This window comes from Phalacrocorax carbo, chromosome 11 (assembly GCF_963921805.1).
Source record: "Phalacrocorax carbo chromosome 11, bPhaCar2.1, whole genome shotgun sequence".
Lineage (NCBI taxonomy): Eukaryota > Metazoa > Chordata > Aves > Suliformes > Phalacrocoracidae > Phalacrocorax > Phalacrocorax carbo.
The window spans coordinates 5,938,811-5,963,020 of record NC_087523.1 but is presented as its reverse complement, the minus strand read 5'-3'; the positions used below and the strand labels follow the sequence as shown (position 1 = coordinate 5,963,020).

Below are 24,210 nucleotides of genomic sequence, written 5' to 3'. Positions count from 1 at the left end.
GGGCTCACCACTTTTTTTTTCAGGGAAACATTACAGGAAAACAAGCAGCCAAGCAAATTTTCTAGGGGCTTGTCAGTATTTGCTTTCTGCTAGAACAATTAAAATACAAAGCAAGATGAGAAGAAGCAAAACGTACTCAAGGAAATGTCTGTGTTTCCCTATTACTGTGGAGCATCTTTAGGCACTGATAAAGAGTTTTTAGGCAGTACAGAGACCCCCACCCCCGTGAATAATTTCGTTTGTCATTGTCTCTATTTCTATTCTTGGTCTTCTGTTCATCTTTCAGTAATGGACAGAGATCTTTTCTTTTATAATTGTAGGGTGATTAAAGACCCATCAGGTAATTTTGTGCTTAACTATTATATCCTTCCTGCTTTAGGCTTCAAAATAATTTGTTCTGAGTGATAGTCCTATTTCTGATCAAGATACACTTGCTAAATGGAAGATGTCAAATTTTATTGTAGCTTTACAACTATATCAGTACAAGATGCAGTAATTTTCTTCATCAGTGTTTGGAAATTATCTCAATATGGGAGGAAAAGACAGCATAAAAGGCAAGTAGTGTCAAAAATTAAAACTATATTTAAGCCTTAAGTAGAGCTACTGCCGGGGATCCTATACTGTCAAACACAATTCTCAATCATACATCAAATGATTTGCCACATGATGATAAGATGGTTTCATGAAGACAGGAGACTATATTATGTAACGCGTACAGTGGAACAAAAAAATCAAAGCAGCCTTTTCACAATAAATGAGGTATAAAATAATGCAAAACATTTCAATAACGATTTTGGCTCATAAAAGCATTTTACAGCTGTTAATCAGTGCTTTATTTTTAATTCTCCCTCAATTACATAATAACAGGAGGACGAGTGAGATATAAATTCTAATTCCGGCCAAAGGCTAAAGAAGGAAATAAGAGAAATATTAGTAGCCTCAGGAAATCCTCCCTCTTCATCATATCTGATTACCATAGATCACAATACTGGCAAAAAGATTTATAATAAAATAGAAAACATACATTGTCTTTCATTATTTCTGTCTTTTATTTAATGATCCTTGAACTGAAGCGACTTTGCATAAGGTTATGTTTGTTATATACAATTGCAAAGATGTATACAGATTATATTAAACTATAATCATACCAACCCAGTATTGCTTTCTGAGTGGATTATCCATGTGTTGCATTGATTGGGATCCCTGAATAAGATGCAAACTGCTAGAGAGGTTTAAACAGCTATATTCTTTCTAGAGTACTCTTTAATTAAGGTTGTCTAGAGCACTAATTATGAAAGCTTGTAAAGCCTAAAGCCTGAAAACACTTATGCACCTATTTAACTTTTCTCATTCCGGGTAGACACCCTGAATTCATTGAACTACTCAGAGTATGCAATTTAACTAAAGAATCCACATAGGCTGTTGCAGGTGAAAAGCTAAACAGTGACCACAGATTTGCAAGCTTATATCTATGGTAGACTTTAACGCATTTCGCTCTTTGTTATTTCCAATTACAAGACTGTCTTCCATGGGCATATTTGTCATTCCCCAACAAAGCGTGGAACTGGTCCCTGACAGTCTCTTTGCTAAAGGGTTGAATTGAGAAAAACCTAGCCATCAGTCAGTGAGGTATGAGATGCATGCATCTGTATATGCATATGTTTAGATGCACCCATAATTTGTCCACATTATGAAGATAAATATGCATATATGTGCATATATATGAGTATATCTCCTACACAGTGAGAAATATTGAAATAAGCATAGAAGCCCAATTACTGTCTACTGTCAATGGAAAACTCCTAAATCTCTTTAAAAATAAATGTTTCTAGTTCATTGACTTTAACATTGTAAACCATTTATATTTTGCTAAACAGATTTCCACTTGTTTAATTAACAGTTCCAAACAGAGAAAAGTTTTAAAAGGATTACCAAGCTTCCCATTTATAAGCAGCCAGTCAAGCTTTTGTTATCTTCCCCCTCCACTTCAGCTATAAACATTACCATGTCGTTGGAAAGTTCTGACACATACATACTTTGAAACCGGGACTAACAGCCGTTAAAGAAATCTCAATAACATTGCTGTTCTTTTTATAAACGTTTTTTCCTACATTTCCACACTTTATTTAAAAGAAGAGAGAGAAAGGAAGTGGGATACCACACGCCTCAATTATATTTCAGTTACATATTCCAGCCTCCTTATATTCTCATCTGTCCTTTCTAATTTTTGGCCTGGTTGTACAACCTCTGGTGGATGTGTGCTGGTTAGTCAGCCAGTTGGCAAAGATCAAACATATTGTCTTGTCTCAGCCATTGGCAGGTCCAGCAGTGGCTTCGGAGGCCTTTGTAGAGTTGTTAGAAATAAGTAGCTAAATTCCATCGTCATATCCCAGTCCCTTTCCTCTGCCTGGCAAAAGTAGATTGCCTGTGCATTACCCCAAAAATCACTGACTGCCAGCTGTGATAGCACCAGCCCCAGCATTTATCTCTAGAAATACCTCCACTATGCTTCCCAGTTCTCTGTCTTAGAACCAAGGAAGTGATGAGGAGCAAGAAGGACATTAGTCTTTATTAAGACGAATCTTCAAATAAGGTTCAATAATTGCAGTATCTATTAAGGATTTAAAATAAAAATTGAGACGTTGCTCATCCAAACCACACTGTCCATCCTATGACTAAATAAGGAAACTGTTTTGTAGAAAATTAAGATTTGACCCAAAGATCAACTGAGTACTATGCAGCATATGCAAAAGACACTGCATTAAGACTATATAAGAAGACTTGATTCTCATTTTACTCACTTCTGCATGTTTGGCTTTGAAACCTTAGCAGACTGTAAACGTAAGTCATGGGCATACTGCTAATAATTGTGTAATTCAGGCTTAATACAGAACCCCTGAAAACCCTTCCATCTCATGTGAAGAACTACATAATGAAAAGCCAAACCAAACAACTTTAATATGTCAAAAAGTAACATTTTTCATGTTTAAAAGCACACTGGAAGAAGGGCATCTGACTCAGCAGAGGATTTATCTACAATTCACTCAACACAGCGTCATTTATGGAACTATGCCATTAACTAAATAACAGCACACAGCGCAAAGGCACCATTGGTTCAGGCTGATATATTTTCCCTCCCCTGCATCACATTACTTATGCCTACTGCATTACTGCACGACATCAAGTTCTTCAATGGAAATTTTTTATATGCTCATAGATTTAAGCTAACGTAAGATACCCTGGTGTTATCGTTATACATGGATTTGAACAGTTCCCACAATAAGGAACACTTTTGCCTCAACTTTGGTTGTAACCTTAGAAGGTTCTCACTGACAGGAGACCCTGAAAACCCCTAATGGCAGGACAAAGTCCAGGAAGTAACACAGCTACATACACTTTGTATTATGTATGTCATATAATTTCTGGATCATCTGGGTTTTTTCATACAGTTTTTGGGGAACGCTAGGGAATAAAGCCATTCTGTCAACAGCTGGTGTCAGATACCACAGTGACGGATCCATAATATAAACTTACAGATGCAGATAAACACTCTTCACTGTCAATGGAGAGACACCAAAAAGCAGTTGCTACAAGATGAAAGAACAGACTTTGAACTTCAATACCCAACGGCACTAAATATGTGCAACTCTTGGAACAGAGTATAACATTATGAAATGAATTTATCCTACTGCCACAGACTGCCTTATCCACACGATCCACGAGAAACAGAATTTGAGTCTTTAGGAAACACACACGTTTTTTATGGTTTTAACATGCACCTGTGACTTAGCCACAATGTGTTGCTCAATGTATGGAGTACTCAAAGATGATTTAAAAAAATTAATAGTCCATTGTATAAAGAGCATTTAACTGCTCCCACTGATGTTCTGTCTGGATGGCATATTCATTAATCCGTCTCATGCACTCTGGTTTGCTATAGCAAAGGTGTCATTCTTAAACATATGATAACATAAGAACTTGTGCTGCTGTTACAACAGCATCAGTACAAGGCCCTTCAATGTTCCTAACAGTAAGACCTTGAAAAACTAACTGGTGTGGATTTGATTACAAGAAAATCCATAAAATCTTATCTTGATCTTGCAGTCCTAGTCTATGCCTGATTTGCTTGCTCAGTGTTACTGACCAAATGATGCTATTTCACTGACATACATTGCCAAAATACAGAGAAAATTAATTGATGACGTCATCTGAATTTTCTGGAAAGTTAGTGACAGCCTGTGTGGAGTGGTAGAACAAGTGGAATGATATATAAAGGTTGGACTATACAACAGTTAGTCTGTGAAGATGTGGCCAAGTCACACTTGGCCAGGAAGAGAGCCCAGAATAATCTCCACAGTAAATATTTTCTTCTTGAGCAATAAATGTGATTTAGAATGCTGATATGCCTAGAGTTTGCAAGACAAGCACAGTTCTGTACACCCCATCAAACCCAAATCTTCCTCCTGATACAACACAATCTGCTAGACTCGATTTCATGCATGGATTCAGTTGATGGCTGGAAATACACACAAATTTGGGGCCTCTGGTCAATCCAAACTTTCCCATGTATGTGCCATCTTCTCAGTTACTTGCCCAGTGGGGTAGGATGGAAGCTTCTGACATTAGCAACAAGAAAAAGTGTTTTGCTCCATCTACACATTCAGTTGGAGAGTGTCCACGGGGCCCTGACAACAGGAAAATAGGCATGTCCTCTGACCACCAGCCCATTACATGCAGGCTGAAATCTGGTTAACATGGAGATGAATCAGACAAAGTATCATTACACTTATGAATCTGCCTTACAAAAACTGACGCTGAAGACGGTATGAACAACGTCCTTCACTACCTAGGAGTGGAAGTAGACACTTCTGTTCAATTCACAGTTCATACGTCCATCCCATGCATCCATGGTCCTAAACCCCAGACTAGAAAGGGGAAACTCAAAAAAGAGTTTTCCAGCACCCTGCTGCTACAACAAAGGTACCGCCAGGTCCTCCAGATAAGGGGGTGGATGACAAAAATTCCCCTCCATGTCCACATAGTCATACAGAGCTAATGCTGCCTTCAGGTGCATGTTTATCCCCCAAGTCCTTGGTAGTGGCACACTTCTACACAGGACTGAAAACATATTTCATACAACATGCAATTTGCTTGGAACAGTACCATCTGATGCTGCAAGGTGTGTGGAAGGGATTACTGGCACTATTTAAGGATCATTGAGCCTTTTCTCATCTCACACAAAAATGATGCAATCTATATTTGCAATCCATTTCTGTAGTTGCTTTACCAAGCGCAATAGTGGTGAGGGAGCTGAGAGAATACAAATGAGACATTATCATTTGATCTACAGTGTTTCCTTAAAATTCCAAATCTTGCTACAGAAGCTCTCATGCATGCTGAACATTACCGTCATTAGATAATTACTCATTATAAATGAGCACAGGCTAAAGCCAGACGTACTGTTCAGCTTTCTGAGCACATACAAGTTTCAATGTTAAAATGAAAATATAATCTATTTCAAAACAATTTTTACTGATCAAATGTGCCAGATTTAAACCTAGAAGTTTGTTTTTCTGGTGACTGGATAAAATCTGCCTTTGTAGTACTCAGAGACTTGCAGAATCTCAATGTAAAAGGTTATTTGAAACTCAGGTTAATACATTTTTTCCTTTCTGAGTTTCAGAAAACAGACCTTTAGAGAAACTGGTCTAGAGGACACCTCATGTTTACTAGATCTTGGGCTGGTATCATGCCTGTAACTAACGTGTACTGCATTACCAGCATGTGGTATCTGCTGGATGCTTTGAAAACTACTTGGATTGTTTCACTTCAGCTTCCAGCGGGAAACTGGAGAGATGCCCATCTTTCAAGAGCCCCTGACAGTAAGTTTGTAATACATTCAAAGGCCTGAAGCCAAAGTATGCCATATCCCTTGGAAATACAGCCTAGGATCAGCGTTGCACTACTATTATCTAGTGTGTTGTGGATGAACAATTGAATCTTCAGGTTTGTCAGTAAGTCACAGCCCTAACATCTCTTACTAATATAGCCGATTTTTAGATGCTGTTGTCTGTTAGCAATGGTCTTTTGTCTATTTCCTTCACTGCTGAAAAGCTCAGCAATCTCTCGCACCACCTCAAAACCCTTCTTGTTCAATTTATTTGCATTTATCCATAGAACAGGTAATTTCTGTAGATCTATCACTTCATTTCTTCACTGCACTTCATAGCGAAGTTTGGCCGTGGTTGTGCCTGTTACACTGGTGCCCAGAGTTTCCTAATTTATGTCTTAGCATTCATAATTGCAAAAGGTAATTGTAATGGTTTATGGATTGATAGTTCTTGCTATTAACCGCATCACACCTTCACCATATTTGGAAGCAGAAAGCACCTCTCCTACAAGCCTGTGTCAAGTATAGCTTCTATCCTGACACCACTATATGGACCCCAAAGTTAGACCAGAAAAATAGACCATCACAGGCAGAGCAGGACTAACCTAAATCACACCAATACTGGAGACTCACCCAGTGGCAGATATAATTTTAGATAAGATTCTGGGTGGCAAACCAGGGCCTCGCTGAAAGGCAGCGCTAAGTTCAATATGTTTGGGGAAAAGTATATCACAACCCTATCGTTCGGATGCTGAACAGGTGACCAAGCTGAAACACATGAAAAGAAAAAAAAGAACAGCTGTGCTGCCTGAGCAAACTGCCTGTATTTCAGAGCTATTTTTTCTTCTCAGTCATTCATCTGTCGGCTCTATTTAATCAAGGCTGCAAATTGCCTGGTTCAATCAGGGTTTGTGCTGGGTTTGGCTGGGATAGAGTTAATTATTTTCTTCACAGTAGCCAGTACGGGACTGTGTTTTGGATTTGTGCTGGAAACCCTGTTGATAACCCAGGGATGTTTTCGTTCCTGCTGAGCAGGGCTTGCCCAGAGCTAAGGCCTTTCCTGCCCCTCACCCACCCCACCAGCGAGGGGCTGGGGGGGCACAAGGGAGGGGACACGGCGGGGACAGCTGACCCCAGGGATGTCCCACACCACATGGTGTCATGCTCAGCACACAGAGCTGGGGGGAGAAGGAGGAAGGGGAGGACATTTGGAGTGATGCCGTTTGCCTTCCCAAGTCACCATTAGGCGTGACGGAGCCCTGCTCTCCTGGGGATGGCTGAGCACCCGCCTGCCCACAGGAAGAAGGGAATTAGTTCCTTGGTTTCCCTTGCTTGTGTGCGCAGCTTTTGCTTTACCTGTTAGACTGTCTTTATCTCAAGCCATCAGTTTTCTCACTTTTACCTTTCCAATTCTCTCCCCCGTCCCACTGGAGGCGGTGTGTGAGCGAGCAGCTCTGTGGGGCTTAGTTGCCGGCTGAGGTTAAACCATGAAAGGGTTGCTTATTTTTTTTCCGAACAAACCTAGTACAACCGATGCAACATTATTGTTACATATCATAGATCTTACACATGACACTAGACTTATTTTCACATCAAATAAACCAGGGCTTTTAGTTCAAGATTCTCAAACAGTAATTTAGAAATACATTTTATAACCAAGACTACTTCTGACACGAGAAGTTAGATAAATTCCTGACACAACGGGAATAAAAATGCAAGTTCCATCAAGGACTCCAGAGAAAGCTCTCTTATTCTTGCAAACCTTGAGAGAAAAGTGCAATCCAACTTTTCAGGTGAAGCTCTCCTCTGGAAGAAGGAATTTGTTGAAATAGAACTATGAAGTTGGATTTTTATCTTCCTGATTTTAGAGTGAAATCTGCTAAACACGGTGCTGTGCTTTCTTACTGACAGCTTCAGATACTTATTCCCTCAGACTGGGTTTATTTTTATTTTTCTCTCTTCAGTACCTGAAATTATTCCTTATAATCTACCAAGAGTCAGAGAGACTGTGAACAACCCAAAGGTAAGCTTCGAGCAGCTGAATGGCTTGCACAGTCCTCAGTGAGAGTTTATAGAGATATTTGAGGAGTTACAATTTTGCCAGGTTTTTCCAATTGTGTCAGTAACCTACCAAATAATATTATTTCTCTTCACAAAATTAAATCAAAAGTCACCCACAGAATCCAACGGAATTCTTAAGAATTCTTTTAAAATATATTATTTTAAAATATATATATATCATCTATGTATAAGAGCCCTTTTTTGCAGCCCATCTCATGTCACTGATTGACAATTTTTTAATTTCCCTCCAGGAAGAACTCGCTCGCATGCCCAGCAGGAAAGAGGTGTGTTTAGGCAGAAGGATTGTTTCAGAGCAGAATCATAACAGAAGCTCAGACAAAGTGCAAAACGTTCAAATATGTTCCAGAAATACCACTGATACTTGAGTAAAAACCCCACTTGTCTTCAAAGGCATTTCTGTTGAGCAAAAAGCTTGTTTATTTTCCTCTTTTTGTTACTGTGGACCTCTGAATAAAGATAGTATATTTTTACTGGAACCATCTTCTACTGCTGTGGGGGAAAAAAAAAGTTGCCATCTGCATTAAAATATGTCCTTCTTCAAGTAGTTATACATGCAATGAAGATGATGATAATTTGAATTGAGTACATATGGAGCCAACACCTGAGCAAGATCTTGCCTCCATACAAATATTTTAACAATGGAAAACAAATATGTCTTAGTTAGACACACATACACTGACATCAGATTTTAAAAATCTTTTTATGATGTATTTTGATGTACTCATGGCTTTTTTTTTTTTTCTTTAAATCTCTTTCTTCCTTTAGAGCAGCTTAGGTTGAAGGAGAAATACCGTCTTTAACCTTGAGATCCCTGTTCTTGCTGGTTTGTGTCATAAGCTTATTATTTAAAAGCAATTCTTTGTATTTAACATCTCACCTCAGCATGCAAAATGGTTATGGATTAGAGTACATTTGCTAGGGGGGAAAGGATAGAGTGACTGTGAAATAGAAATGCTGGCTGCCTGGCTGGGTCACAGTTTCACTTCCAGCTTCTGGACCAGAAAAATCTTCCTGTGACCCCCCTATCTACTATCTCTATGTGCTTATTTCAAAATTGTGCATTTCTAGTCAAAGACTGTTTAGTGCAGGACGTTAGATCCAGTTTCTCTGTCACTGTAAATATTAAGATACAGTTACAGTATATGCTTAGAGTGTAATCAATTTTTAAAGCATATATGCAACATAGTATTGTACTATATATTCTGGAGCTTCATCAATGTTGCAGGTAAGAAACTATCTTCTTGCCTTCCGGCGCAGGCAGCTGTCTGGGCTGGTTTCTAAATTCATAGATTGGGCCATCTGTAATTCAGCTTGCCAATCATCTGGCTACCAAGATCTTGTCTGACATACAGTCTATACTAACCGAATAACCTAGAAAACTACTTAGGTAATGCCAGTTCCAGTTGAATAATACAGTGAGTAACCTGTGTCCACACGTCAGTGGCAATCACCGGCACTGTCTGCAGCGCTGCCCAGCGTACAAAGCACCGGAGCAGGGCACACAAACAGCCCGGACTGCACTCCTGGAGCCTCCACTGGGAATGGGGCAATGACTGTAAGATCACCTTGGGGAAAAAAAGCCTAAAAATAACTGATAGCAAGAGCATTTAAACTGTATTATTATTTTGTGTCAGCATTTCTTTGAAAGACTCTCAGGGAACATTAAGATGACGGTGGTACAGTTGGCAGCATTAAAAATACACCGCAACCACAGAATGATGCTACAGAGACTCCTGCTATGGGAAAAACGGCAGCTCTGTCAGGGAGTTAAACATTTCTTTTTTCAGGGTTATAAAACAAGACCCCACTTCACAAACTTATGTCTTGATGAAAATTAGCAGCTACAGTTCCTTTTAAATCAATTCTGAAATTTTTCCTGGATAAAGCATTCCTCTATTCCTGTCAAAGAGTTGTGCAGCACAGCTGTTTTTAACAAATTCCTATTTTTACTCCCTGACTTTTGACTATCATTATGTATATGAGTTTCTTCAGCCCACGAAGCATGTTTTAACAAGAAATATTAATGTCCCTCTACATAGATCATCTTTTCTCCTTACTCAGCAAGAATAGGTGTTATACAAAGTAGAAAACATCTGTTTACTTGTATTATAATTTCTCTTGAACTCATTAGATTAGAAATACAAAGTTGATAGCAGAGGTTAATGATGAATGTACAAAGCAGAACCATGTTTCTTTGTAAGTATGTTTCAAAGGAAAAACAAAGCCTAAAAGACAGTATTTATAAAAAAGCATAATGAAAGAGATTTTATTAAGACCTCTTTAGTGGCTATATTAATATCTTAAGTTTTGTAATCCTTATAACAATTCAGCCCTAACCCAGGAGCTAGAATAAGGTCAAGGCATTTTCTTCTTTTCCCTGCTCCCAAATATCTTGCCTCTCTTGGGGTTTGTAGCAGTATTGTCTATCAAAGTGTTTAATTCTTATGTCAGTGCACTGAATTATCACGATGTGGACAGTGGTCTCCTTGGCAATTTTAATCATGTGATGTGAATCCCTCTTTTTCGCTCTTTGCTTTCAACTGCTGGGGCTCTGTGCAAAGAGCTCTGATTACAAGACGCCTGTCACAGCACGGGCTTTGCTAGAAACAAACACTCCTAGGAAATGCTCTGTAAAGGCCTCACTGTGAGCGCCTTGTCTTAGCTCAAAGACAGAAAATCTACTGCACTAAGATTTAGTGAGTCAGCTTTCTTGTTACAGAGGCAGGCGGTTTCAGATAAACCTAGCGTACTCATTAGGTTTATCGAGCAGTTAAGTGTTAATGTGAGAGCCCTACTAACTATAATATTAGCTGATATCAGTAGCAAAGGAAGTCCTAGTAATGTCACGGCTCTTTCCTTGTTGCTTTCTTCTATTGTGCCAGTTATATGATGACAGAGGGAGAAACATTTCTGAAGCTGTGACACATTACTTGGCAATCTGCTGCATTCTGACACAAATTAAGGGCCAGGAGTCACACAATGATCCAGACACAAACTCCCTCCACAGAGAGAGCGATGCTGTTATCAGAAAATCAGAAGAATTCAGGGGGAAGAGAAAAAAAAATAATTGTCCTTTTCTGACTCCAGAATAATTCACAGCAATGCACTTTTGAAATCCTTCTGCAGATTAGCAGGTGTAGACAAGAAAATATAAAGTTGCGGAGAAAGTACCTTATTCTTTCCCCAGAAGCTAAACATCTTGTAATTATGAACCCTTAAATGAAAAGCTGTATACTTTAATATCCAAGCTGATTATGTAGCTGTTAATATTCTTTACAAAACAGATGACCTATACTTCAATCATGTAAACTCCTAATTATCACATGACAACTGAGACCCCACGTACAGACATAATCAAATGCCATTCCATTCACAGGACATGGCAATGAAAGATAAAGGCCCCGTTTTATTTATAGCTCTTCGCTGGCACGCTTCTTTTTCACAATGCCGTGATTACGGTTCGAGTATTGGAGCAGGTCAGAGTAATGCTGGCTGATAATGGGCCGATGGAAAGATATTCTTGTGATCTTTGCAAAAAAGAGAAATAAGGAGATAATTTTAGAGACAGATGTATGAGAGCTCTGCCCCAGCAGAATCTGTAAACAGTGATATTTGACGCCCAGTGAAAAAATGAGCATGTGTACAGAGAAAAGCTTTAATATCCGTTGTAATAAGATAAAAACAATTTTTGCCTTTATAGTTTCAAAGCGCTTTCTCTCACCATTCCTATTTCCAATTATTGCCACTGTTTTTCTTTATATGTCCTGCTCCTGAGAAGGAGAGGCAGAGGTGGTCTGTCTTTCTCTAAACAGTTCTTTGGTGTATGATTATGTGACATGAGTAGACCCTTTCTGGGTAGAGAAATGCTTGCTTTCTTTTAAAGTATTAGGTGAGGGCTAGACTTCATAACATCTCATCCTATAGAGGACATATCTCTGGGACACTGGTTTTGGAACATCAGTTAAGATAAACAGATAAAAGAACAGCTATTGAAATAGTGTCATTGTTCTTCCTGATATTTCAAAGAAACAGTTATTTTGGATGAGAGGAATTTAAGTATGGTAGACCATACATAATCAGCTAGCCATGTCCTTATCCTGCAAACAGCATTTTAGCTGGATCAGTTGTTGCTTCCTATTTTAATTAGAGAGAATTTTAATTTGTCACAACAAAGTTTGAAGTAGAGCTCTGAGCATTGCAGGGACAAGCATTGCAACTGTGCTGCTTGGCAGCAAGGCATGGCAGAAAGCAATGGTTTTTTCAAAGCACGATAAAGGGAAGAGGCTGTTACCCACTGTTCCACCTCACCATCCCACCCTATTATCCCACCTAAGCCAAGCTATTCAGGATGTGACAGTGTTGCTCGCCCTGACAGAAGTGACACAAATCTGAGGAACATAAAAGCGTTTGTTAAATACAATCAGCAAAACAGTGTTATTATCACACACGGATGCAGGTGAATATTTGCCAGACACCTTATACCATAAGGTAAAACTAACTTGTTGTTGCAAGAAGCTCTGTGAAATAGATGATCTGGCAGTTGGGTGACTCTGCAAATTAAAACAGCACGACGCTGGCCCACCACAGTACTGCCCAGCAGCATTAGCACATCTCCTCATCCACGCATGGCGCCTGCCTTTTCACAACGTGATGAGTTGCCCAATTCACATCATCATTAACAGTGTGATTGAACTTTGCGAATCCAATAAAAGACAAGCTAACTATTTTTACAGGATGAAATGAAAACAAAAAGACCTAATATGCCCTTAGAAGCTCTGCTAGTACAGCATATGTTGTCTGTATAGATGCACTCCACTTCTGTTAGACAAGTATTAGTGAACATTTTTACTGCAGTTGTACTGGAAGCATAAAATGAGCGTAACAGCCACATTGTGCTCAGAGCCCCACAAATAAATAGCAAAATTTCTGCTGGTAATTGAGGGAGTTTACAATCTAATTCAGACTGAAACATGGGAATGGATATGAACAAATTACCAAGATAGTGTGTAAGAGCAGGATGAGAATTATAAAAGGGATACCTGAGACAGGAGCTTCTGGCACTGCTGAAATCAGCAACGTAGAGAGTCAGAGTTAACTCTGAAAACATTTATGAACAATTAGAATGTCACTTGGTTTCTTAACAAAAGTACTGAGTCACACAGCATTCTGAATAAAACACAACCCATACAAAACCCTGCCACTAACTAGAAAGCAGCAACATTATTTATTGGTATTAAACACAAAGGTGAGAATCTTAACCTTTGATGTAATATAAATTTGAAAGTATCATCATAAATATTTTGCCTAGGTCCCTCCAGCTCAACCCAGAGAAATGTATTTTATTTCTCAGAATGTGTATATAATGTCACTGTCCATTGGATTTCAAGAAAAACTGGTGTTACACTAGGTGATCAACAGCACGTACCAAGGATGCTAGTCCTGCGTTCCCCTGATGCAGAGCCTGCACAAGGGTTTCCGCGCCTTCCCTTGACCTTACCGCAGCAAAGTTGAGGTTTGAAAAGTAGCCAGAAAATAAAAGGATTACAATGCAGATTATACAACCTCAAAAACCACAGAAGCAGCAGTTTATTAAAACTGTGCTGCTTTTCCAGAAGACTAAAAGATATTTGAAACGTAAAGGCAAAAATACCTCCCTTATTCAGGAATATATGGACCTACCCAAGCTTTTTGGAACAAAAATTCTAGTTGTTCCTAATGCATACTTGAAGATCGGATCCCATTTCCCTAGCAAAAGTCCAGTTAAAAGGCAAACATCAGTTTAAGGGATGCCCACATCTCTACACAAATTAGGACAACAATCGCTAGATTTATCGAGTTGATCAGTTATGACTCAGGAAATGCTGTGACTTTAAGTGGGAATCTTCTTTGTTCAAGAAATACAATTCTTCCATTTAATTTCAAATACAGACTGATACCTACAGACAGATATTAAATATATTTCCTAATATATTTTTCATTAATCACAGTGAAATCAAGTAATAAATTATGATGCTTCAAGTGACATTATAATAATGTAATTTTTCACATGGCTTAAATTATATAAAATAATAATAAAAATGGGTGGGGTTTTTTTCTATATTTCTATTTTTAACACATAAATTAGATGCTAACAAACAACTTAATATTTCAACTAGCTAAAAGCTCCTCCTGGTGCCACTGATTAGCTTGACTTGGAAAAAAAAGAAAACAAAACAAATTGTAGCATCTGTATTTTCCTGTTCTTAAAGATAAGAAAGAAGTGAAAGTTTGGGACAAAATAAGACAGACAGAAGAAGGACATAAAATTAATCCCTTTGCAGCTCATAAGTAATAGAAACACAAACGTCGTATGAACTTTTACTGTGTGGGTGGCTAATAAAAATTAGAAGCAAAGAAAGGCTTATTGTCAAGAGGGGGCCACCGCTTCCCTCCAACAGAAGCCTTGCTGGAGCACGGTGACTTTGCTGCCCCAGACTCCCGCTGCCGCCTGGCACTTGTGCCTGGTCTTCACACTTGTCATTTGCAAACCCGGTGGACAAGATAAGGGACTGCTTTGCTCGCAGAGGTCTGCTTCACCGTGATAAACTTCTATCTCACCCATAGCTAGATTTAAGATATGTAGGATACACTCGTCTTCAAAGCTGTCACCAGAAGGGAACTCTATCAATGACTTCAGCTTTCATATCCTCCAGATAAACTTTCCGTTTTAATCTGCGCCCTTTGTGACTTTTCAAGCTATCGTAACCATCAAAGCCCTAATACACTCCTGGATACAGGGTGTTCCAAATTAGATTCCATTTATCCAGCCAAACTTCAGGGCCTCTATTTACTGCAAATATAACAGCTCTAGTCAGATCTAAAAGGAGTTTGAAAAAGTAGAGGGAAGAAATTTGTTGTCTATCCACCTCTGCCCCACCAGGCTGCTTGCTATAGTGAAATATTTTTAAAACTTTCATAAACCTCTAACAGAAAAAAATAGGATTATCCATTACCAAGTCAGCTTAAGTGATAACATAAATATATATCACAGACCATCTGCCACTAAATCACTGTTTATAGATGTCAGATCTCATTTATTATTAAAAAAAACCAAAACAAACACTTTAAAGCCTTCCTTATTATTTCACAAAAAATTACTGATTTCTAAACTGCAAGGTGGAGCTATTCTTTCTAATCTTCTTATGCAGAGTAACTTCTATTATAAACCTCAGTCAAGAATAACATTAGATGGTATTCACAAACACATTATTGTTGCCTGAATTGCTTCATGCCAGTATGTAGTCTAGAAAAATCCAACAGATTTTCCCCATTGATTTTCCTCATCAATCCCCATCGATTTTGCATGAAAGAACACGGCACATCTCGAAAAACTTGCTTTTACCTTACTTTTCTTTGAACAGTAGAAAATGTGCATCAAGGCATTATATTCTGATATCAACAATAATATAGCTAAAATTTACTTTTAGAAGAATTTATAGAGTGGTCCTTATTCACAGAAAGTATAAGATTTTCCAGGCCAGAGTCTGTGTTGACAATGCTGTGTTTGACCAACAGGGTCCAAGTGGTACAATCTTTTTGCTTTTACATTTTTTCATTTTATTTGCTTTGTCCATTTTTTTCCTCTTTGTGTCAGCTGCTTTAATAACTCTTAAAGCAGGCACTCAGGGATCAAATTACCCAATCATGGAATTATTTCTGAATATGCAATCTGTATCCTCTCAGGTACAAGTAAAAATCTGCTAGCAAAAGCCACTCATCGGTGTCACTGTGAATTCATCTCTCCAATCTGACCTCTTCCCTGCTCTCCAATCTCCAGTCATCAACAAGTCAAGACCATCATAATGTTTTGTTTTATAGGAGTTTCTGTTGGCTTGCTTCACTGTATGTGCTTATGACTAGACAGTTATTTTATTTTAGAAACAGATAGCTAAAACATCTGGAAAATCCAGTTTTCAGCCCTGTGACATTTGATGCCCTCAAACATACGCCGTACAGATATAAAGTTGCACTTCTAAAGAAGACATACTTTAAAATGTGAACACTGAGCACATCCTGATTTTGATCTCTGCCAGTTCCCCATCTTTTAAATCAAACAGCCACTTAATGATTGCTGTGGTGGTTTATATATATGTGATTCATGGGCATGCTCTCAGGAGGTCATCAGAAAGGTTGGCACTGCACCAAGTGGTACAGTACCATACTCAGCCATTACATTCCCCCACCTACATACAAGCTAATTTGATTAAAGGTAGAAGATCAATCAAACTCTATTGCCTCAGAAAGATTAATTACCTCAGCGCTTTCTGAATTAATTATTAGTGTTCAGCCATGGGGATAGAAAAACCCAATACAGTAGAAGTAAAAGGACCCAATGGGCAGATGTGGTAGACTGGGATGTGTTTTAGCCCAAGATTTATTATCTTTAACTAATGACAGTGTCTTTATTTTTTACTCAAATTAGATCTAAGCACTATAGTGTGTTTATAACTCAGCAAAACCAGAATTAAATTACTGTTACTTTTCAACCTTGTTGTGGAACTAAAAGCACACAAGAAAAGAACAAAAAAAAAAAAAAAAAAAAAGAAAACACTGTTAAAAAAAAATCATATCTGCTGGCAATCACTCCTAGCCCCAGTTTTCGGACAGGGAACAAGATACTTAAAACTTTGTAGTTTTATTTTTTCTCGTGCCCCAGCATGAGGTCTGAAGTCCAGCTGCCCGAGCAGTCTTACTGATGATGTTTAAAGAGTATATTTCAGCAACCACAGAGTTTCTGATTATCGGACAAGTCAGCATGGCAAAAAATGTAGCTGTTTTCCCCAGGGAGAACAAGCTCCCTACCTTCAGCTGCCTGCCGTCAGTGTGCAGTGCTGACCCTTTCTTCTTCACAATGACATCAATGAGATTTACAGGACCCTGTGAGCTGTCATTAAGGTAAACTTCCCACAGTGCTTGTGCAAGGACGGCCTGCCAGCACGGCTCCCCGTCAGCGTGGGCGGTCGGCGGCAGCAGGGCAAAGCTCCCCGGCCGGCTAATGCAGCACGTGCACCGGCCCCGTGTCCAGCCTGGTGCTGGAAGTCGAAGGCAAGGGCTAATGCAGAACTGAGATTCGGCAAACGCAGTCGCTGACAGCTTTTATATTACAAACACAGAAAAGGGACCTCTTAAATCACAGAACAGATTTGCTGCTATTACAGAGGACAATTTATTTGCCCTCTCATAAATTTATCAAACTTCTTTTTAAAACCAGTTAGCATTCTCATTCCCTCCTTCTATACTTCCTCACTGATCTTATTTGCAATCCCCAGATTTCTGGCCACGGCTGGTTTACAGACAGCACCTGTGAAGCAACCCAGTGCTTCATTTTGGCCACCAATATCTCTCTACGCCCATTCTCTGCTATTACTTGTGAGCAGTCTTAATCCCCAGCCAGCCTTTAATTTGCAGTTTAAACAAGCCCATATTAAGTGCTTTTTCTGCATATAGGCATTCCATTCCCTTTTTATTAATAATATTTCTTTACACCTGTTTCTCAAGTGAGTTCACCTTTCGTAAAATGTGGGAAGCCAGCTCTACTCATAATATTCCCGTTGTGGTATTATCAATGCCTTGGGTTTTTCATTTTTCTTTCTTTTTTCCTCTGCATGAGGGGTAGCCCAGGATTTTTTCACAATCATGTTAGGTACTGGTGATTTATAGTTTATCTTTGTAATACTCAGTTGATTTTTTCTTGATGTTATTTTCAGCTGCTGATTTATATACTGGTTACATACACCCATTCCTTTGAGAAATACTCTCAACTATTAGATTTCATCCCACTGCTATTACTCCAAATCCTTAGCAAAATCCAATTCTTGTGTCTTACACACCTCCTCCTCTCTATTTTCAGGCTCTGAGACAGCAAAATATTTCATTGACGCATTCCTGCTTTTTAATGCCAAACTCATTAATAAATATAATGATGGAGATTTTTTCCATTCTTCTGTTGTGCCTTTTCCTTCTTATTTAATAGTGCTCCACCTTAATGTCATAATAATAGTTACCAGTTCTTAAATCTATATAGACTAGCTATACATATACCCCACTCCCCAAGTTTAAAAATACAAGTCATTGAAGTGAGATGATCCAGATAAACTAGTACTATTCTTGGAAAACTTATCATACCATTTATTGTTTTCTGTTTACATATATCTTATAGTTTCTTTCTTGTAAATGTTTTCCAGTAGCAAAGCCTTTTTTTTCTTGACACCTTATCTCTTAGAGTTACAGAAAAATAAGGAAAATACTATCAGTTTTGATATCCTGGGAGGAAGATTATCTCCTCTCCTCCACATGAATGCACTGAACCTGATCTGACTTTTAGTTCCATTATCATCATTCTTCATCAGCCTGTCTTTGCTCCCATCAACATCAGCCTTATCAAAAATTAAGGCAAGGTGAAACTGTTCTTTTAATTTTGGGGAAGAAATATATGCTATCTTTAATCATGAACAGATGTCATCCTTGCTGCAAACCTCCTTCTTATGTCGTTAAATACCATAGATTACAGTCCTAATACTCTTGAAGTCTGATGATCACTTAAAGCCAGCCTAAGCTTTGCCCAGCCACTCATTCACTCGTTTGCTGTCCTCAAGTAGTGCCTCATGTAACTTTCTCCCCACCCAGATCAGGTTGAAGCCAGATGAATTCTTCTATCCTGACCACCCAAGAAGCTCTACAAATGCTTGTGCTGCCACAAGAGAAGGTGCAACTGGGAGAGAATAAACAAGCAGCCATAGCCACCTCTGGCAACGCTGGCTTGAAGTGGCTGTGAAGTTACCGTACACATCGGCTTGCCTTTTGGCCATCCTTTCCTTAGGGCTCCACTTCCTGATTTTCAAGACAACTTTCTTGGATTATTCATTAGTGGCTAATTCATATTAAATATCATTATGGAGATGCCCTCTCCTTAAGATCCCAGTTTCCTCCTATTCAAAACCCTGAAATCTCAGTGTGATTTGCCTCATTAACTAGTCCTTTAATCTTCAGCTATCTTTGTTTATACTTCCATTTTGTCTATACAAAATAATTACAATTATTTAATTGCATATTACTTTCAGGTTTTCTGGCTTCCTCCCCCCAAAGCTGCAATCATATTCTTCTTACTCTGCCCACGTTCTTAGCTAGACTGGGCATATTTAATCTTCTCCAAATGAAAGTAAGAAAAATAATTTTATTCCCTAGAGGGAAAAAAAAAAAAAAGAGTCAGATTGTTTTGATAATGCTATAAAAACAGGTGAAGCATGAAAATCTGTCAGTAATACGTTACACATATATTAAATAACCAAGTACAACCAGGGTTGATGTGCACCTTTCAACCCCTTCGGTCAACATCACTGCTTACAGCCACTAAGTGGGCACCATTGAGAGACAGTTTGCTGTGGAAGTTTACCAAAAGAGAATTTGTTACTTTTTGTCTATGTTTGTAGGGTGTTTTGTATTCAAACATAATACAGGGGGGGAAAAAGAAAAGGGGAAAAAAAGGTGGGGTGGTGTGGTTAAAATCCTCAGCGTAGGGAGCCATTGGAGCATCCTTATTAGTTTGAGCGACTTATGAGCAGAAAATATGAATACGCATACATTAGTGCTGTTACTTAAGGATAACGTTTTTGACAAATCTACATGCATTTTTACATTACTGTTTACTTAGTGTGAGTTTATAGGTATCTCTTCCTTGTGACGCGTCTACTACACTGCACATGATGCTTTTTTGAAGAGGCAACTAAAGTAAGAGAAGACAAATCATTTTAAATAGCCTATTTCTAATTTTAATTAGTACAGTCAATTAATTTTAGAGGTGTACATCTAAATTGCTTATAGTTTTCTAACCACTATGTTCTTACAGTTATTCTTTCCCCCTTGCTTCAGTCCTCAATTGGATGTGAATTTGTAAGGATTCCTCTCACCAATATCTCTCAGCTTTTGTTATTTTAAGCTATGCTCATCTTCTTCAGTGTTTTGAAATAAAGGCTTTGCTATTCCTAATAAACAGAGAGTTTCCAAAATACAATAATTTCCAATATTAGTGAAACAAAACCTAAGATCTGTACTCAGGAAAAACAAGAGGGAGAAAACATTTTTTAATACATCCCTGTGTGATGTGGCATCTGTCATCAGCTTTCATAAGCCAGTTAACATCTCAGTAGGCTCTAGACATTACTGAAGTTGTTTCATCCCAGCTCTCTGTCTCCTTGCTAGGCAAAGTTGAACTAAATCACCATCAGATGATTAATCAGGCTTAATGTTTTAGACAATGTTTCAGATTAAGACAGGTCAGATATTAAAGATCTTGAGACAGAATGAAGGCCATGCTTTGTTGTATGAATTCTACTCAGATTATCTGACCATTTATTCCTTTCTCTTTTCAGAGTAACAACATTTCGGTCCATGAAACAAGATGAAAAATACTTCAAATATATCATGCCACTTCAAATTAGATGAAAAAAAACCCCAAGAATCAAAAATATAGCAGAATGTTTGTAGAGAAAACTATCAGTTCAGAACAGTTTTCACTATTTCACTATTGAATGGAAGTATCATGCATGCACAAGTGAACGAAATGAACCTCAGGCTAAACACATTCATACATCAGCACACAAGATATTTTGCTTACTCTTACCTACAGCAAGTCACTTTGCAGCACTATCCTAAATAAAAATATGCTGTGGGTCTTCCCTTTCTTTTTTACTTAGACGTGTGAGAACACACAACACATCTATTTGTATCTGCTTTTTTTTTTTGTGCTGCTGGATGCTACCATTAATATACCATGAAACGCTAAAAAAGGACTGCAAACTACACTTTCCTCACTGTCAGCATCACGCTATATTGTGTCATTTGAACTGTTTCAATAAGATCAGTTAGAAGGGCAAAAAATCTTCACATAACAAAAATGCTAATTAAACTGTGATTTCAAGTTTAAAACTGAACTGTCAGGTAATTAGACAGGTGATTAAATGTTCTTCACTTCAAACTTGAAAAGACATCGGATGCCTGCTTAGTCTCCACACAGTGATATGTGTCAATGATATTCAGATGTCAAAGCTGTATTACATTTAGGGCAACATTCTAGAAGAGTCATGACACATATTTCTTCTGAAATTGCAAAAACTAGGCTCAAAAAGCACTGGTAAATCCAAAACCTGAGCCTCTTTGTAAACGGCAAGACAGGATCCACATGCCTGTTCTAACAACTCCTCATATGCCAGGTCCTGTCCCACGCTCTCTGCATGAAAGGACCCAAATACTGATCTCATGTACATCATGCTCACTGTAGTAAAGCATATCAGAGTTACAATGAAAAAGAGTTGGAAAGCAAGTTCAAAACATGAGTACGCATAGCAAAAGCAGCAAACCCAATATATAATTTGATATTTTCTTTCTTTGGGGGTATATTTGTACCCCTTAGAACCTCATTCTGTGAGGAATTCAGTTTGACTGCCTAGAATATTCTTAAGGGTATACTAAAGCCTCAAGTGTATAAACACAAACAAAAACACTGTTTTCAACACAATGTCCAAAACCTCTGATGGTTCTTGTCAGCTGTCTACCAGCTCAGATAAAACATTCTGGCATTATTTCAGGAACCATACAACTTTACAAATTTTAGGGTCTGAAACTGATGATCCCTAGTTAATAGTTTATGAACTAAAAGAAAAAGAGGGAACGCTCCTCATCCATGCAGACAAGCCCCTCAGACTCCAGTCTTGGGCAGCACAATGCAGAGGCAGCAGCGTGATTTCCGAGAGCCAGGCTGAATTTGTCAGAGCCAGCTCGGAGCTGGAGGTAATGCTCTCTGCTGGATACTGTATTTGCCAGTGCAGAGATGTAACTACCTTCTCACAGAGCTATTTCAGGTGCATAGGACTTTCTAATTCATTTGTCATGATACAGTAAAGCAGCTGAAGTACACCTTTTGGGCCAAGTTTTGCCCAGAACAGATGTATTTTCAAATCACTTATGAGGCTACTAACAAGGCCTTAGAGGCTTACACACATTCAGGTGTCTCTTTATCAATGGCATGGTTCAATTTAATCCAGATAAAGAGCCCCTGGACAATTAACAGTTAACTAAAGTGCAGTGGAGTCTCTAACAGGCTATCACTTCATGGCAGAGAAAGCAAGGTCAGTATCCATAGCTCTAGCGTGGTCTTGAGCTCATCTTGATTTTGCCTAACTGTTTTCAATATCCTAAGAAGCCAGTGGTAACAGTAGAAGATGACAAACTCTTTTGAGACGATTACTACATACCATAGTTACTCGCAAAAGACAAATCAAGAAACCCTTACTTCTGGAGGCTGCAGTGTCTTCGCAGACCTACTCACCATCCAGAAGTTTGTTAAAACAAACTCCAATGCACAGCAGCGTTGGGTAGGGAGACACATTAAAAAGCGTAAACTCCCTCAGAGCAGTATTTATGACTGTAAGGGCAACAGCGTTAACCTCTTCAGAAAGCTCCTCTGCACATAGCACAGCAGATCTATAAAAATACCAGGTAATGCATAAACTCTTTACAGCTCAAGAGTGTTTTACTTCCAATGGTCAGACTTCGCATTTTTAGAAATATAGGGTTTCTTTAACCACATTAAAATCAATGTTCAGTTCCAACAGTTGCCTGAAAAAGAAGACCACTTTTGATACCCAAATGATTTAACAAGTAAGATGACCAGAGTTCATCACTTACTGGACTCCGGGTCTGAGTTGCCATCTCCTTCCGTCCGGCTGTTGGGTGAAGCTTGCTCATAGTACTCTTCCTGGGGGAAGCCGAGGGGCAGGGGGTGCGATGTGCTAGCACCGCTTGTGGGTTCATGGTCTCCAAGCCCACTGTCACTGCAGCTTTCCTGGGAGCCATCTGGTAGGTGAAACGTGACACGGCGCTGAGGCTACAAGGAAGGAAGAAAATTATATGGTTTCCACCACAGTATCAGTAATTGCTTAATGCAACCAATTTAGGAAATGTATTATTTCAGTTATCTGCTGAAGACGCATTATCTGGAGTTGTGCACAATTTCAGGCTTTCATGAACAGGCAGCCTGCTTTCAAGCCCGCTTCACCTGACAGCACTGCTTTCTTCTATTTTTTAAAAAATGTTAGCCCTGATGCAAAATGAAAGACACCTCAAACTAAAGAGATTCCGTCAGACTTCACAAGTCTTCGGATGCCTTTTGTATATTGACTGGGAGATTTCAATCACTTTTTGAGGCTCAATTTATTTAACTGCTCAGTTTTCTAGTTTTCAAATAACATTTTCTTTCCCATTAAAAGCTGTTCCACACTTCTGGGCCTAAAAATGGGACATAATTCTAATGTTGGATTCTTCTAAGGCAGAGAAAGAACAAACAATAACAAGCCTTATGTATAGAAAACAATTCTAACAGATTTTCCACATCCATTAAACTAATGAATTAAAAGTAGATTCCACTACTCTCCTTCAGATATTTCATTATGACCCCTTTGATTTCTGTTATACCACAGACCTGTATCTTAACAGTAAAAAGCTGGAAGCTGGGAAACAGAGGGCTGAAGGAGAGCATCACAGCACAGTTACTGAAGGAAGGGCCAAGTGAATGAAGCACTTGATGCATCAGTCCTAAGAAAATCATTTTCATTACCTAAGTGACTCTGCCTGATGTAGGAGTTGAGTAACTGAAATTTAAGTCTGTCACAGTATTAAAAGAAAATATGAAGAAATAAGCAGCCCTCCTCCTTATTTCCATGTGTCTTGGAAAGGTGAAACATAAAGTTTTTTTAAAAATAAAATAAAATAAAATAAAATAAAATAAAATAAAATAAAATAAAATAAAATAAAATAAAATAAAATAAAATAAAATAAAATAAAATCCCAAACAATTTAAAATGTTCTTAGCTTGATGTTACTCAAAATTCTATTTGAAAAGCAATGCAAAACTTTCCAGTTCCAGAACTGTTGGGATTAATAATGCTGGATGCATTTACGCAAAAAAACGTATACACCTTGTTTATAAGACAGTAGATGTTGTTAGAGGTCCCTAGATATTTGGTTCCTATAGGTGATGGTGGTGAACCCTTCCAGTTATATAAAGTTTTTGCTAAAAAGTTAAGTTCCTCTTTTTCCAAAATCTCTTATCACTGTGACGTTACTACATATGCCCACAGACAGCTGCTCTACAGTGTGGTACAGCCAAGAAAATGGCAAGACCAATTTGACCTATGCAAGTCCTG

The 24,210-nt window shown here is 38.5% G+C and overlaps 1 protein-coding gene across 5 annotated transcripts in view; it reads right to left on the bottom strand.

Annotated features, from left to right (window-relative positions):
- Nucleotides 1-24,210, bottom strand: part of PCDH11X (protocadherin 11 X-linked) — a 514,007-nt gene that overhangs the window by 119,894 nt on the left and 369,903 nt on the right. For 4 of the 5 annotated variants that reach the window (XM_064462893.1, XM_064462890.1, XM_064462891.1 and 1 more), the window contains one exon: nucleotides 22,694-22,892. The exons of the other annotated variant lie outside the window; for it this stretch is intronic. In XM_064462893.1, coding sequence (XP_064318963.1) covers nucleotides 22,694-22,892 — 199 coding nt within the window. The remainder of the gene's footprint in view (nucleotides 1-22,693; nucleotides 22,893-24,210) is intronic. 5 annotated transcript variants of the gene reach the window in all.